This window comes from Scardinius erythrophthalmus (assembly GCF_964197995.2).
Source record: "Scardinius erythrophthalmus genome assembly, chromosome: 19".
Taxonomy (NCBI): Eukaryota; Metazoa; Chordata; class Actinopteri; order Cypriniformes; family Leuciscidae; genus Scardinius; species Scardinius erythrophthalmus.
In genome coordinates, this window is record NC_138239.1 from 5960471 (window position 1) to 5975967 (window position 15497).

Here is a 15497-nt window from a genome sequence, read left to right on the forward strand (position 1 = left end):
TGCGCACTCTCGCGCGCCGCTCCATGCGCGCGATGTGTTCACGAGCATCCGCGCCGCGCACCCACTGCGCAGGTCACGCGCTCAGCTACAGGAGTGTTATTGTTTACTTCGGATTGGAATAGTAAAAGCACTTTATTTTTGGTGGTAAGGTAAGTAGGCTCAAATTAAATGGTGTAATGGATTTAGTTATTGATCTGATATCAAGGGTTGTAAGTCATATCTTTGTCTATTTCTTTTAAATATGTTCTAATCCGTTACCCTGTATTTACATACTTCAGACTGATACTACGCAGCTCGTATTATTTTTCTGAAACGGGCCAGAATTCTGCAATTTATTCGCCATTGTTTATGTTTAACTTCATCATGGCTGATTACCGTAATTTTTTTTAACATTACATTCTAAATTCATTTTAATAACTTAACTTTTTTCGCTGGCGAGTGATTAAGCATTCTAAGCAAAGTTTAGGAATTAATGTGAATAATGGGATCTGATGACTTAAGTTCAATTTCATGCATGTTCTACAATCCAGTAAATTTCCATTGATGAATTTCAGTAGGAACACTTGTGGAAATAGAAATGCAAGTGACGTCACTATTGGAGACAAGGAAAAACAGTCAAATTTAAGAAAAATAACAAAATTAATAAATACATATATGACATATGATAAAATGTAATAAAGTAAATTACATTTATTCAGTTCTTTGAACTATAACCATGCTTTGATGTTATTTGTGGAAAATAAAGAATGCTCTAGAAGCCCCTCCGCCCCCAAAGCTCGCGCATCCACCCGCACAGTTTGTTATGTAAGGAATTTAGCGATTAGCTTTGCTTTATCATTTACAGCCAAACAGCTAAATTATAGATTTAGATATTTTACTATATTTTCATACATTTGTTTCTTAAAATATCGCAGATTCTGTAATGTTAGTCGAGGCGGATACGCAGAAGCTGCACTGCGCAACTGCTGCGCATAATTGACACACATGAGTCCTAGCCGGCATGAGCCGGAAGTATTCTGACGAACCACCCCAGGAGGAGGTTAGTAACTCATAAAATTATGTTAATAAATAAACCTAAACCGCTTCAGACCTTATTATATAACAAATTAACTTGTTATGTATGCCATGATACCATTATTCTGTTAATATAACCCGGAATTGGCGTCATATGGAACTTTAATGCTGCAAGAGCCTCGATTTGCATTATGTTGTTAGCTAACACTTCATGTTTTTTAGATTGTCTATATGCAAGCTACATCATACATAACACCAATGATTCGCATTAAAATGTTTATTCCACACACTAAAAACAAAAACAAATGTTACTCTTACTAAGAGTAAAACGCACTTTGAGGAATGTGAGGCGTTAGCCAGTAGCGCTCGCGCCCCCTCAAGACCAGGTGACGTCAGATGTTTATGAACATGCAGTTTGTCTGATACTGATATAGTCCATCCATCCGCGGTTGTGTGTAGGGGATGGAGGTGGACTGTACGCCCGAGGAGCTGTGTAAGTGCTCGTATGAGGAGCGCTGTGTGGAGCTGGGAGAGGTGAAGGACATGAGGCTGGAGGCGGAGGCGGTGGTCAACGATGTGCTCTTCGCGGTCACAGACATGCACGTCTCTCGCAGTCTCACCAGCGGACTAGATGTGGCCTATATAAACGTGGAAATCAGAGAGGGAACCCGATACTGCCTAGAGCTCACCGAGGCAGGGTTAAGGGTGAGTGATAAAGTATCATCTAAAGTACCACCCAAAAACAGCATTTACTCAATAATATTGACAATCTGATGTTTTTCCAAAAGGCGAAGATGGGGTCCAATTTCAGTCTAGGCCTCTACTTTAAAGTCAACATGACCATTCTTGTATTGGAGTGTCTATTTACACTAACTCCGCCTACTGTCTGGTTTGGGCCAGACAAAATTAGGGAAGATGCTGGATCATCATCGGCATCAAAACCAGAGTTCGAATCCACCTTTTGCCCAACTCGCTCTTCTCCCTTTTCCCCTTTACATATCAGATCAGAAAGGCATTTATTTTCAATAAAAATGGAAATGAAGTGTCTAATGTGTGTTTAGTAATAAAGTGTTTATCAGTTAGGGGTAGTATAAATAGTATAAGTATAAATAGCATCTAACTACTATTATTTACATCTATTGCAAAGAAAATACTGCTATTTTTACATTGTGTAACTGTAAATATAATCTAATGCTATTTGTGCACATAGCCTCTGCCTTCTTATTTTGTTAAAGTGGAACATTGCAGTATTTAGTATAAATTATCTGTGCACTTCTTTTTTTTTTGCACTTGTTAACTCATGATTTGTGTTCTGTGCGTCTGTGCGCACCAATCTTGCACTTCTATCTACTCCTCAACCAGACCACCTAGAGACTTCGGGTTTTCGGCATTATGTTAAGGAAGGTCTAATCTCAGGAACGCACAAAAAAAATCCAGGAAAAGATTAACTATCTCTTAGTGTTGTGATCCCATGAGGTGAGAAAATTGCGCTAAAACACTCACCGAGTTTTTATTGCTTGTTTTTTCTTAATTCATGTGCCCTTGTAATCCAACGTATGATTCCCTGGAGGTTTGTGATTTATCGGCTCCATGTCAAACTTTCTTGATAGTTGTGACAACTATCCTCTGCCACTCACACACCAGACATGCGTCAAAGTAAAGTAGGAGGAGCAACTTTTCTTTATTTACTGATTCGATGAGACACACGTCTCATTTTTTTCCTGAAAGTCAGGTATACAATATAATAACTTATAATAGGCTTACCATAGTGAATCAGGGTAAGACAAAAACACGTTTTGGAAGAAGGATTGATGATGTATTGACTAATTTTTTTTTTTAACATTTGTTAATTTAAAAAAAAAAAAAAAAAAAAAGATACATAGTGTACCTTTAAACATTGTATCAGTTGGAGATAATATCCAATTTTTTATTTTTTATAGAACTAAACTTTGCATAACTTAGAGGTGAATATTGTCTGGCACCATGAATTCCCCTCAGAATACAAAATATCAAATAAATAGTGAAACAAAATATTTTTTAAATGTTCCACTCGATTTCTTCTGTTAGTTTTGACCGCTGCGGATCACAGAGATGAAAAGTGAGCAACACGAGATGCTTAACCTGTGGAATCTTGTGTTTGTCATTTGTCAGGTGGTGGGCTACATCTTTGATCAGGTGGACGAGGGCTTGAACACCCAGTATCATGAGACTGTTTACTCACTGCTGGATTCCCTCAGCCCTGGATATAGAGAAGCGTTTGGAAATGCTCTGCTACAGAGACTGGAGAGGCTCCAACAAAATGGACAGTGAGGGGTTCAGTATCGCTCAGAATATCTTTGCTTGCTAACGGTTCTATCAAGTCCTGTGCCGCTCTCAGCTTCAAGCATCAGTGGTACCTTTATCAGTTTTTAGCCTGTGATATGTTTTATCAGACCTTCTTGGTGTTAATTTGACAAACTGGCTTGCCTGTGATGTTTTAAAGTAATTTATTATTATTTAGAGAGGTATCTTTGGAGGCAGTGCTATAACACAGTGGGCCCGGATGAATACTCCGTTTTTTTGTTTTGTTTTTACGTTTATGCAAGTGAAATAACCCTCAGAAATAGCGATGTGCCGTTTCAAAGACTATGGGTAATGGTTTGAACTAAAATCTTTTATGTTAACATACAAGTGATATGATTTTGTATTAACTGGGTCCTGCAAAATGAGTTTTTAGAGCTCCATACTGTACTTCCGTCAGCATGGTTCTTTAAAGTATTGTCATTAAAAACATATCAGATGCCTTACTACTTTCATTCAAATGTCTAGTTTAACCTGTCTACAGGATAGTGGGTGTCTGAAAAAAATATCCTGATACATTCACTTTCTTCGCTTGCTATTGATGATGTATCAAACTCCATTTGTGACTGTAAGAATGTCTATTGCTTCCTTGTTTTCTTTCTCAATCTGTCAAAAACAGGAGAAAGGACTGATGAGCCAGAACATGGTGGTGATATCCATCCACCCCTTCCAAAAAAAAAGTGTTTTAGAAGAAAATGAAGACATTTGTCATGTGGTTTCTTAAAAAAGGTGCATTTTAGCACTGAAACCGAAGCTTTATACTTTTATTTATTTGAGTTGAGCAGAATCTTTTTCCCACAATTACATTACATAACAGCATGTTTGTGTGGATGGCAATGCTCAGCTTTGTGTTGTAATGAGAGGGACGTTTCCCTTGGTTTCCTATAGTTCTGTATCATATCAAATGATATGGCGTTGAAAAAAAAATTGAAATAATGATTTTTGTTTTGGGGATGAAAGTTTATACGTCATGCAGAACTATCGATTGATTGGTTAAAACAACATCACTTAATCGATACTGCGCAGAATTGCACTAAAGGTAAATAAGCAGCCATTTTCTGAATTTGTTTGAAAGGGCTGCGTAAAAATATGCTACAATGTTACATTCCGTTTCTTTTAAGTTTAGAACACCATTTAAATCTTAAATAAATGCATACAGGAAGTTCTTGTATGATGGGTTTCTACCTCATTATCTACCTCGTTATTTTTTATTTTGGCCATCTTTATTTTAACATGCCTGTGAAACTAATGTGTGTTTCCAGCTGGTTTTGGATGAGGCAGATGATAACGGCCAATGAACACAAGTGGTCCTCTGGTTTTAAGAAATTCCTGTGAAACACGATACACTCTTTCTCTGTCCCAAAATAAAAGCATCCTAATAATTTAAAGAATGTTTGCTCAGACAGCCAAGAGGAAAACGAGTATGAGAGTGTGATGTACATGGCACAAATAACTTCTGTACCTGAAAAAAAAAAAAAAAAGTTGCTTGCTTTTGTTTCCTTGTAATAAAAAGCACACATTCAGAAGTTACTGTGGTTTGGTGATTCAGTTTTGTAGCCATTTAGTCATATTCTACTTGCTTGAGAATTTATTTAAAGGGATAGTTCACCAAAAAATGAAAATTCTGTCATTAATTACTCACCCTAAGACTATCATTCATCTTTGGAACACAAATATGGAATTTAATGAAATATGAAAGCTTTCTGTTCCTCCATTTGACAGCTACACAACTTTGGCTTTTATTCACACATAAACATTCATCAACACATCAGTTGTGGTAAACGGAAGCTCAAGCATTTTTGTTTATGTTCGCTGATCAATGTTTATGTGAATAAAAGCTAAATTCAATCTGTTGATCATATAAATCGAGTCTCTTCAGAAGATTTGGACTGAACCGCTTGATTCATATGGATTATTTTATGATCTCTTCATGCACTTATTGAAGCGTCAAAGTGGTAGTTGCGTAGCTGTCAATGGAGGGACAGAAATACTTCAGATTTTATTAAAAATATCTTCATTTGTGTTTCTGAAGATGAACGGAACATCTTACGGGTTTGGAACGACATGAGTAATTATGACAGAATTTTCTTTTTTTGGGTAAACTAAATATTTAAAGACAACGGTGTTTCTTTTAGAAAGTTTCCAGTAAAATAACTGAGTAATGACAAAGTTAACCAAATTATTGATAATGTTCAATATTTAAACAATAAAATCAACCACAAATTCTTCTTGATCATAATAAATGTATAACATATTGAAACATAATTTGACACAATTGACCTAGTAACCGCCAGCCCTAAAACACATGACCTCTCAACAGGAATATAAAAACTGCACACTGAGAAAGCAGAACTGGAACTGAAGCAAGACACCTGACCCAGAAAGGAGAAACAGTGAACGGATCGCTTTAATAGACAAAACTTCAAATAAAAAGATCTTTAGCTGTAGAGACAGCACTGTCAGCTTTACATTGATTTGTTTGAGCCTTTTACACAGATAGTATTATGTTTAACTGATTCACACTTGGCTAACCAGTTGAACACAAACACTAGATACAGTGTCCCCAGTGTTATGGAAATAATACTCTTAAAATCATCATAGAAGGGTGTGTAATGAATATATACAGGGTTCCTACATCTTACGACCAATTCCTTTTCAATTACTTTCTAGTCGCTCATGATTAAACCACAATAATAAAACAGAAATGTAAATCATTTTTTATTACTATTATGGTTTTATTTTTTTAATGATGAATGACTAGAAAATAATAATCACTGGTCAAAAGGTGTAGGAATATTTTAATTTTGCCCTATTTTTACATTCGGAACATAAGAAAAGCAAAAATCATTGTTTAGAATAAAAAATAAAAACGAGTTTACTTCAGTAACGTACATGTTAACGTTGCATGTAAAAAGTGGCTACATTCGCCGATGTTTTAAGAAAATACGCTAATTTTAAGATGCAATCTTTATTAAATATGCAGATTTAAAAATGCAAGTAAAAAGTTACCAATTGACAACTATTTGCTCAAAGGAGGTTTGATTAGAAACATTACAACACTGTAGCCACACGGCAGCTAGTGCACACTTGATTTAATCACCGGCACTGGCCACTTGTTTGTCAGCGTCTCGTTCTGGTGAATCATTGACGCAATTTAGCAACAAACTAGAATTAGGCAATGTTTGTAAAGTGGCACTGTGTGCATAGTCAAAGATAATGTTAAAATAAATCTGTCAGCGTTAGAAAAAAAAAAAAAAAGTAGTAGTATAAATCATAAAATCTCTGTCTACTAATATTAGATCTAAAAGGTCCATGGAAAAGTGTTTAGGCACAATTGTATCCCTTTGTAAGCGTTTTCATCTTGGCGTCAGTGTTGGCCTTCAGCTCACAATCTGAACTGGGAACTTGATGCAAAATAAATCTTTGTTGGAGTCGTCTCTTAATTCCCATTCCACAACCAGTCTTATCTAATAAACAAAGCAACAAATGAAGGAAGTGAATGCCTGTGACATTAAACAAGCACTGATCAGAACTAGAGATAGACGAGGAACTCAAACACTTACTGATGGATACTCGCTCTTGACGGGCAGCTGGTTGACGTAGCTGTACATTTTTTGTGGAACAATGGGACACTGAATTCCAGACTTGCAACCATCATCAACAGGGATTGGGAAGGGGACGGGGACGCCTGCGATCACTCCATGAACCACAGCTTTACTGGTCTGACTCGCAACACCTATGGGAGATACAAACAAGTTGTTGTTTTTCTAAATTAAGATTTGAGCTGCTACTACATGTATAAAGATACTCACTGCTGCTGAAGGTTACATTGACTGCATAGGACTGTCCCTTGTGAAGCTGGCATGGCTGTTGTGAGCAGGGCTCAATGTCAACTCCAACAACTTTCCCTTCTTCTGAACCTGTAAGGAAGAGGAACGATTGAAAAAGGAACAAAAACAATATAGATTATTCAATTTGTCAAAGGGATAGTTCACCCAAACATGAAAATTCTGTCATTATTTACACTCAAGTTGTTCCAAACCAGAGTTTCTTTCTCCTGCTGAACACAAAAGATGATATTTTGAAGAATGCTGCTAACCAGACGGTTGTTGGACCCCATTGACTTCCTTAACATTTATTTGTTTCCCCCATATGGAAGTCAATGGGGTCCATCAACTGTTTAATAATCTATATTCCTCAATATATCTCATTTTGAGTTCAACAGATGAAATTCATACAGGTTTGGAACAACTTTAGGGTGATTTAATGGCGACTTAATTTTCATTTCAGTTAATAAACATGAGTACTTACCACAGTCAACAAATTTCACCGGCTCCGAATTAGTGTAGGCGAGAAAAGAGAGTAAAACAACGCAGAGCATTCTGTAACCCATAGTTCAGACGAATCCTGTGGAGAAACAACAAACTAACGTTAACGTTACCTGACTGACGGAGAACAACACACACAAGAACTTACATCGGTCAATCACATGACAATCAATCTCTGCGTAGTTTCAGTAAACTTGATAGTAAGAGTAAACAATAAAAAGATGAATTTTACCGTTACTAATGAATACACAGAAAACTCACACAATACGCTCAATTCAAACGTTAAAACACTTACAACTTACTTAGTTTCTTACACACCAGCTCCTTCAGACCCCAGTTTGATACTACACCCTATTTCCTTGTCACGAGATCAGAATGACTCGTCCAATCAAATACCGTTTGTATGGGCGTCTTTATGACGCACACGCCTTCTCCGTGAACTCTTAACCAATGACAGTGACTCATGGAAATGTTCGGAAACAAGGAGAGCATTATGTTGCCAGATATATCAAAACCACTCTTTCAGGCTTGAGGAAATGATAAAGAGAAGTAAAACAACACCAAAACGTTTCTTTCTTCAAGTTGTTGATGGGTTATTCTTCATTTGTGGTGGCAAGCGGTGTCCATCTACTTTGAAACAGCTAAAATAAACTTTTAAAACCAATAAATGATCAAATGTTTGCATCTACTCCGTAGGATGTTTTTTATACTAAGATATATCCTGGTGTAAATGCAACAATATAACATTTTAACACAAAAAATGGCTGTTGTGAATATAGATTTAGGAATTAAAGCATTTTACAAATTCTACCTCTCATAAATAATGACCCTGTTTGTATCAAATTAGCCAGTTTATGTCTTTGAGATACTTTACACACTTAAGAATCTGGCATATTTGAGGCATATTTGAGTCATAATTAAAGGTACAAATATCAGCTTATGTATTTTCTATATAAATAAGATTTATAATTTTATAATTATAATTTATAACAATAAATAATAATTATTATTACTAAATCCCTTTCGATAATAACTAACAAGTCTTTATTTTTTACAAATTAACATGAAATGACATGAATAACAAATAAAGGGTTTAACAACTGAACCTGGCAACCCATACTCTCGATAACTCCGCCATGCGCATGCGCAGTACAATCCGAGTTATAGAAGATGTCATTCGCCAGAAGACTGCTCATAAGCGTCCCTAAATCCGCGTCATTTCATCTTCTCAAGTATGCACAAATTAGCGAAATGATAGTGGTATATGTATTGTCTAATATAAATTGACTGTGTTGGTACCTGTTCTTCGGTTAATAGCTATTGCAGGTATCTTAGCTAGCTAACAGTTAGCTAGCTTGAGAACAGTTGCGATTGAGCTAACGACACAGATGACAACATTTGATAACTTTAAGTAGAACATGAACACTTATGGATGTCGACTAATAATCTCCACATGTGAATTATTTACGGTGAAATTATTCGTTTGTTGTCAGTTGCTTACAAACAATCTTCTCCGTTCTGTTACGCAGATTCTGCCAAAACTTAACTAAGCTTTAGTTTGTTTCATAGTTATTTTGAAATGAATATAGCCACAATACAAATCTGTGGATATCGAAACTCGGTCAAGGGCATTGCGTGTACAGCAGTTCGGTGTGTCACGTGTGTTTGTTTTCGTCCAGTATTTCCTCGGCCAGAGTTCAGTCAGCGAGAAGATGTTCAGCTCCTCTCAGCTGCACTGCGCATGCGCGCTACAGCAGCAACCCACAGCAGCTGCACTCAGCCAGCCCAGCTGATGACCTCCTCCTCAGTCAATCCTGTGTCAAGGTTTGAACTCACTGCACTTTATCCTATATACTTCAGTTATCACATTTTAGGCAGTAACAAAAAAAAAGCAAGAAAGAAAAAAAAAGCTTTGTACTTGATGGACAACAACAAATAATTATAAATAATCAAATCAAAATGTATTTTTTTGTTATTCCTGCAGAGGCTTGCTGAGATTCTGGATAAGGGACAGTACCTGAGGATAGCAGTGGAGGGAGGGGGGTGTTCAGGATTCCAGTATAAATTCTCGGTGGACGCTGTTAGAAATGAAGATGACAGGTAATTACAAAAATCAGTTTGTTGGGACTTTTCTCTTGAAACAGGGCTTGAAAAAGCCATTTTTTCCAACATAGATTCAGTCAAAGGAGGCGCTTAACTCGCTCAGAAACTCACCGACCTCAGGAGGTCAATATTATTATTATTATTGTTATATTTGCATGTGTTTCATATGAGTTTTGCAAGTTTTGGAGCCACCAAACTTTAATACGTGACCATTTAAATGTATGATTTTGCTATTTTCTGGCAATAAACATTTAATAAACAAAGATGAGATAATCTTGGATTATCAATTAGAATAAATAGTTATTAATAGATAATTTACTTTGATAATTTTATATACAAAATCTTTAGTAACAAGGTTGATGCTGTAGAAAGAATCTGAATGTTCTAACATAATTACAAAATATATTTTTTTAATTTAGCAATTAAATTAAAATATATTTTTGAATAAAAAAAAATTATGTTAACATATTGTAATATTATTATTAGTTTGATTATTTGTATGAATATTGGATTCCATTTTAAGGATAAGGATAGAGACTTCTAATCAATGTAAAACTTGCAACTTGTAAAACACAAAAGAAGATATTTTGAAGAATGCTGGTAACCAGACAGTTGACGAAGCCACTGACTTCCATGGTATTTTTTATTTTATTTTTCTCAACTATGGAAGTCAATGGCTACCGTCAACTGTCTGGTTACCAACATTCTTCAAAATATCTTTTGTGTTCAAAAGAAGAAGATAAAAACTCACACAGGTCTGGAACAACATGAGGACGAGTAAATAATGACAGGATTTTCATTTTTAGGTGAACTGTCCCTTTAATTGTATCTAGTTGATCTAAGATTTCTAATGGTTCTCTCTGTAAAGAACATGAGATTTGTGCCTTTGTTACCAAATACTGTTACTTTCAACACTGAACAACAGCCGAAATGCATTCCTGTTATCACTGTAAAGATGCTTTGAAATACTTTGAGTACAGGGAAATACATACTCCAATATGGAGGTAATAATCTTTATTGTGTTTGTTTGTCGTAGGTTTATTATGGAAGCTTGTTTCCGCCACAACAACAAAAAAAAAAAAGATAATTGCCACTTTTTATCTCACAATTGCGAGTTTACATCTCGCAATTCTGACTTTATTTCTCAGAATTGCGAGATATAAAGTCAGAATTGCGTGAAATAAAGTCGCAATTGCGTGTTTTAAAGTCAGAATTGCGAGATATAAAGTAAGAATTGCATGAAATAAAGTCACAATTGCGTGTTATAAAGTCAGAATTCTGACTTTTTTTCTTGCAATTCTGACTTTATATCTCAGAATTCTGACTTTATATCACGCAATTGGGAGATATAAAGTCAGAATTGCATGATATAAAGTCGCAATTGCGTGTTATAAAGTCAGAATTGTGAGATATAAACTATTCTAAGGTAAAAAAAAAAAAAAAAGTCTGTCTTTTTTTTCCCCTTAGAATTGGACTTTATATCTCACAATTCTGAGAAAAGATGTCAGAATTGCGAGATATAAACTCGCAATTATGTGTTATCAAGTCAGAATTGCGTGATATAAAGTCAGAATTGCGAGATATAAAGTCAGAATTGCGAGATATAAAGTCGCAATTGCGAGAAAAAAAGTCAGAATTCTGACTTTATATCTCAGAATTCTGACTTTATATCTCAGAATTCTGACTTTATTTCACGCAATTCTGACTTTATATCTCGCAATTCTGAGAAATAAAAGTCAGAATTGCGAGATGTAAACTCGCAATTGTGAGATAAAAAGTCGCAATTATCTTTTAAAATGTTTTATTCAGTGGTGGAAAAAAGCTTCCATAGTTTATACTGTTCTTCGTTTGTGTGTGGTTTTGTTAGTTCTTTTATGTTGACTTTTTTAATGTTGACTCAACGAGCTTTGCTACAAAAATTCCTATGTACTTGTACTAGCTGTTCTGGTACATAAGGCAAATAAAACTTCAACTTGAAACAGTCTGTATTGTATAAAGCGCTATATCAATAAAGGTGACTTGACCAAATCAAGTCTTAAGAGTTCATTCCACAGAAATCCAATATGGATGATTTTTAATGAAATGAATTTTTGCATTTGTTTGTGTCTCCTTCTTTCCAGAGTGTTTGAGAAGAATGGAGTTGGGATAATAATCGACGTGGATAGTCTGGAGTTTGTGAAGGGATCCACTGTTGACTTCAGTCAGGAGCTCATCCGCTCTTCTTTCCAGGTGTTGAAGAACCCGCAGGCTGAACACGGCTGCTCGTGCGGCTCGTCCTTCTCTGTGAAGCTCTGACACACACACTCTCTCTCTCCAGCACAGCGCTTGTTAATGCATGCGGGCTATGTGCTTCTTTAAAATCTTAAAATTAGCTAATAATATGGGAGATTCTGATACATAGTATGTTTGAACTTATTGATATGACCACTTATGACATAACGAAAGAAAGACATACAGCTGTTACTTTAGTGTGTTGTATATAAGGAAGATTGTAAATATATTTCTAATAAAGTTATAAGATGATATAATTTCCATTGCCTGTTGAGATTATTCTTAAATATTTCGAATATTCAGCCTGTTATTATGTGGTTTGAATCATGTGATCAATGAGATACAGCTCAGATTAAATGCAAGTAATGTGTATTTTGCATGAAATGATGCATTGTTAAAAGAACTGAATTGAAAAGCTTTCTGATTGCGTTATAAAAATCAGTAAACTGCAAGTATCATGTTATCTGGGTCTTAAGGAAGTTCTGTATCATAGTGTGCAATTATTTTCCTTTTTTTATGATGACAAAGTCTTTCCCTTGAGAGATGATCAAAGCCAATAAACAGTGTCAAAAGATTTGAGAGGAATGTTCCTAGTTCAAAACAAGTTAAGAAAAGACCTTTGACTTCATTACTGTAAACTATTCCCCGGTTTCACAGACGAGGCTTAAGCTAGTCTCAGACTAAAGTGCATGTCTGAGGAGATTTAGCTGAAAGCAACTTGCACTGATCTATCTTAAAATATGACATTGTTTTGTCTCAAGCAGTAATGTTTTTAAGTTTATAAAAGCCACTTAAATGTCCTAATTGAACTAAGGCTGTCTGTGAAACCAGGCCTATATTTACTCTGATAATCAACAAAATGCCACAGATTTCTATTGAACCCAGAACAATCAGTTCACGTCACTTCAGAACGAGTAAGATTTCAATAGCTTGCAATCTGTTGAACGAGACAATTCATTAACTGCGACAGTGTTTTACATGAATGTGTCATTTATGTACATCTTTTTTATTATTAAAGTTGGCTTTTAAGAAACATTTCACAAAAATATACAAAAGAATGTCTTTACAAATGATATTTACATTGATAAGAAAATCATAATATGCATCTCTTTCAATCAGAGTGATACATTGAAGGAGAGAAATTCTTCATGACGATCAAATCAAATGAAAAAACAAAAAAACTGATTCCTAATCAAAATGACTGTGATGTTATAAAGGCTTCAGCAGCAAGATGAACAGTGATTTCAGATAAGACAGCATTGAAACAAACTCTTTTCATTCATTTTCTGAGGGATTGCATCACCAATTTTTTTTTTCTTTTAAACTTTGATCTCAGACACGAAACACGAAGCATACGGTTCATTCCTACTCACACAAACAGACATCTCAAGTTCACGAATCGAGCTAAAGCCGCTACATTTGAGGTTAGGAGTGTATCTACTGTTAAGGGAGATCAGACCACGTTCAAGATCAACATTTAAAGACCACTGGACAACCACAGTGAGCAGGTCAAGTATACAGTGCATAGAATGCTTTGGCATGCTGACATCCTAGAATATAACGCCAGTGTTACATTCAGGGAGAAGGCCACAGGAGATCTATTAAACCTCAAAGAGAATCACCAAACTAAACCAACATTAAGAAACACAACACTCAATATCAAATGAGAATCTCCAACAAAAAACACCACACCTAAATGAACCAAAAAATAATAATGAAAAAACACTCGACGGGTAGTTTAAGGCTAATCGTACTTTTGCTTGCTACAAGTTCTTTTTCATTTGGGAGAAAATCTCACAAACATCGATAATTACGTTCTGCATCTTGTAGCTCAAGATTTTTTTTTAAAGAAATGAATAAAAACATAAGGGGTAAACACTTACACATCTGACAGATCTTTTACTGTACGTTGGGTCTTGTTGGGACACATTGGCCCAACTATCATTCAAAAACGGTTGAGTTCAGGTGTGGGTGAACATGCATCCGGTCACAGAGCAGTCATGTGACCCGTGACCCCGTCAGCTGGGCTCGTGATGTTTCGAGACCGCATGCCCTCAGTGAGGAGTGTGGACACACCGCCATACAAACAGGCTATAGAACAAACACAGAGAAAATGTAACTTTATGAATGGGAAAGTTTCCAATGACAGTGTTGTAACAACATTAATAACACTCCTTTTATTACAGCTACCAGGAATACTTGATAGATTGATTGGTTCATTCATTCATTTAAAGTTGCACTTTGCATTAGCACATATTGCAAAAATGTCATTTTGGATCCTAATTTTCAGTCATGTGTCTTTCTGAAATAATTATATACATGCACTACCATTCAAAAGTTTGGGGGATTTTTTATAAAATACTTTTATATCATTTACATATTACACAGTTCTGAGTCAACAGAATAAAATGTGTTAATGCTTTTGTAAAAAGTGTAACTAAACTGATAACTTGGATTGGATCCCGCAACTGTAACACAGAGAATCAAACACTGAATCTGTCTCTATATGCGGATTTTAAAGAGGAAGAATGATAAAGTACAGCAAGATGGGTGCCTGTGAGGAACATAATGAAAGCACAACTGAACACACACCTCCTATCATCGCCTCCAGCACTGACGACGAAGCGATCTCCACTGGTGAAGCGGATGTTGGTCAGGTGGGCCGAGTGGCCCAGAAAACGCTTGTGTTTGGCCTGAGGAAACACATTCTAGTGAGACAATTTGCTATTTTATCCTTGAAAAGGCTGAAATATGTGCAGCACAGGTCAGAAGAGTGGATGAGGGAACATTTTATTTGAATATATAACAAGTATGGGTATACAGTGCTATGCATAAGTTTAGACACCCATGCTAAAGTTGACTAAAAAGAGGAATAAAAAATCCTCTTTTGGAAATTGAACTTAATGCCTTAATTAAAAAAATTAGGAAAAATCCAACCTTTAAGGACACCAATTTTCTTTGTGAATGAATAATGTATCGTAAATAAATAAATGTTCTTCCTTAAAATGCAGGGTGCATAAGTTTGGACACCCCTATGTTAAATTCCCATAGAGGCAGGCAGATTTTTATTTTTAAAGGCCAGTTACTAAAGGCATCCTGATAAAGTTCCCTTGGCCTTTGGAATTAAAATAGCCCCACATCATCACATAGCCTTCACCGTACCTAGAGATTGACATGGTTTTATTTCAGTTAGCCTAATAGCTAGTTTGATTTGCATTGAGAGATGATCTTATGGCAAGTACCCCATGCCAATCTCTAGGTATGGTGAAGGCTATGTGATGATGTGGGGCTATTTTAATTCCAAAGGCCAAGGGAACTTTATCAGGATGCATATTATCCTGGATCCATGAAGTAACTGGCCTTTAAAAATAAAAATCTTTCTGTCTCTATGGGAATTTAACATAGGGGTGTCCAAACTTATGCACCCTGTATTTCAAAGAA

At 35.8% G+C, this 15497-nt stretch overlaps 4 protein-coding genes across 6 annotated transcripts in view; 2 read left to right on the forward strand and 2 right to left on the reverse strand.

Moving 5' to 3' along the window:
• Window positions 1-13: 13 nt before the first annotated feature.
• Window positions 14-4883, forward strand: gskip (gsk3b interacting protein). Of its 2 annotated transcripts, XM_081394364.1 has the most exons (4): window positions 60-149; window positions 915-1039; window positions 1474-1719; window positions 3166-4883. In XM_081394364.1, the coding sequence occupies exons 2-4, from the start codon at window positions 1001-1003 to the stop codon at window positions 3322-3324; spliced, it is 444 nt and encodes a 147-aa protein (XP_081250490.1). In that variant the 5' UTR covers window positions 60-149; window positions 915-1000; the 3' UTR covers window positions 3325-4883. The 2 variants fall into 2 exon arrangements, with proteins under 2 accessions (XP_081250491.1, XP_081250490.1); XM_081394365.1 differs by lacking the exon at window positions 915-1039 and having other exon boundaries at window positions 14-149.
• An 860-nt stretch (window positions 4884-5743) lies between these two features.
• Window positions 5744-8562, reverse strand: LOC308707740 (NPC intracellular cholesterol transporter 2-like). Of its 2 annotated transcripts, none has more exons than XM_081394366.1 (5): window positions 7985-8562; window positions 7666-7761; window positions 7167-7274; window positions 6918-7090; window positions 5744-6821 (listed from the first exon to the last, which is right to left on the reverse strand). In XM_081394366.1, the coding sequence occupies exons 2-5, from the start codon at window positions 7745-7747 to the stop codon at window positions 6735-6737; spliced, it is 450 nt and encodes a 149-aa protein (XP_081250492.1). In that variant the 5' UTR covers window positions 7748-7761; window positions 7985-8562; the 3' UTR covers window positions 5744-6734. The 2 variants fall into 2 exon arrangements, with proteins under 2 accessions (XP_081250492.1, XP_081250493.1); XM_081394367.1 differs by having other exon boundaries at window positions 7978-8119.
• A 241-nt stretch (window positions 8563-8803) lies between these two features.
• isca2 (iron-sulfur cluster assembly 2) lies at window positions 8804-13038 on the forward strand. The gene is made up of 4 exons (XM_081347471.1): window positions 8804-8914; window positions 9362-9506; window positions 9667-9782; window positions 11906-13038. Exons 1-4 carry the CDS (start codon window positions 8853-8855, stop codon window positions 12078-12080), a joined length of 498 nt encoding a protein of 165 aa, XP_081203597.1. The 5' UTR covers window positions 8804-8852; the 3' UTR covers window positions 12081-13038.
• Window positions 13033-15497, reverse strand: part of eml5 (EMAP like 5) — a 113767-nt gene continuing 111302 nt past the window's right edge. Inside the window, exons 41-42 of the mRNA XM_081347470.1 lie at window positions 14649-14749; window positions 13033-14147 (exon numbers count right to left, since the gene is read on the reverse strand). Coding sequence (XP_081203596.1) covers window positions 14111-14147; window positions 14649-14749 — 138 coding nt within the window. The 3' untranslated portion in view covers window positions 13033-14110. The remainder of the gene's footprint in view (window positions 14148-14648; window positions 14750-15497) is intronic.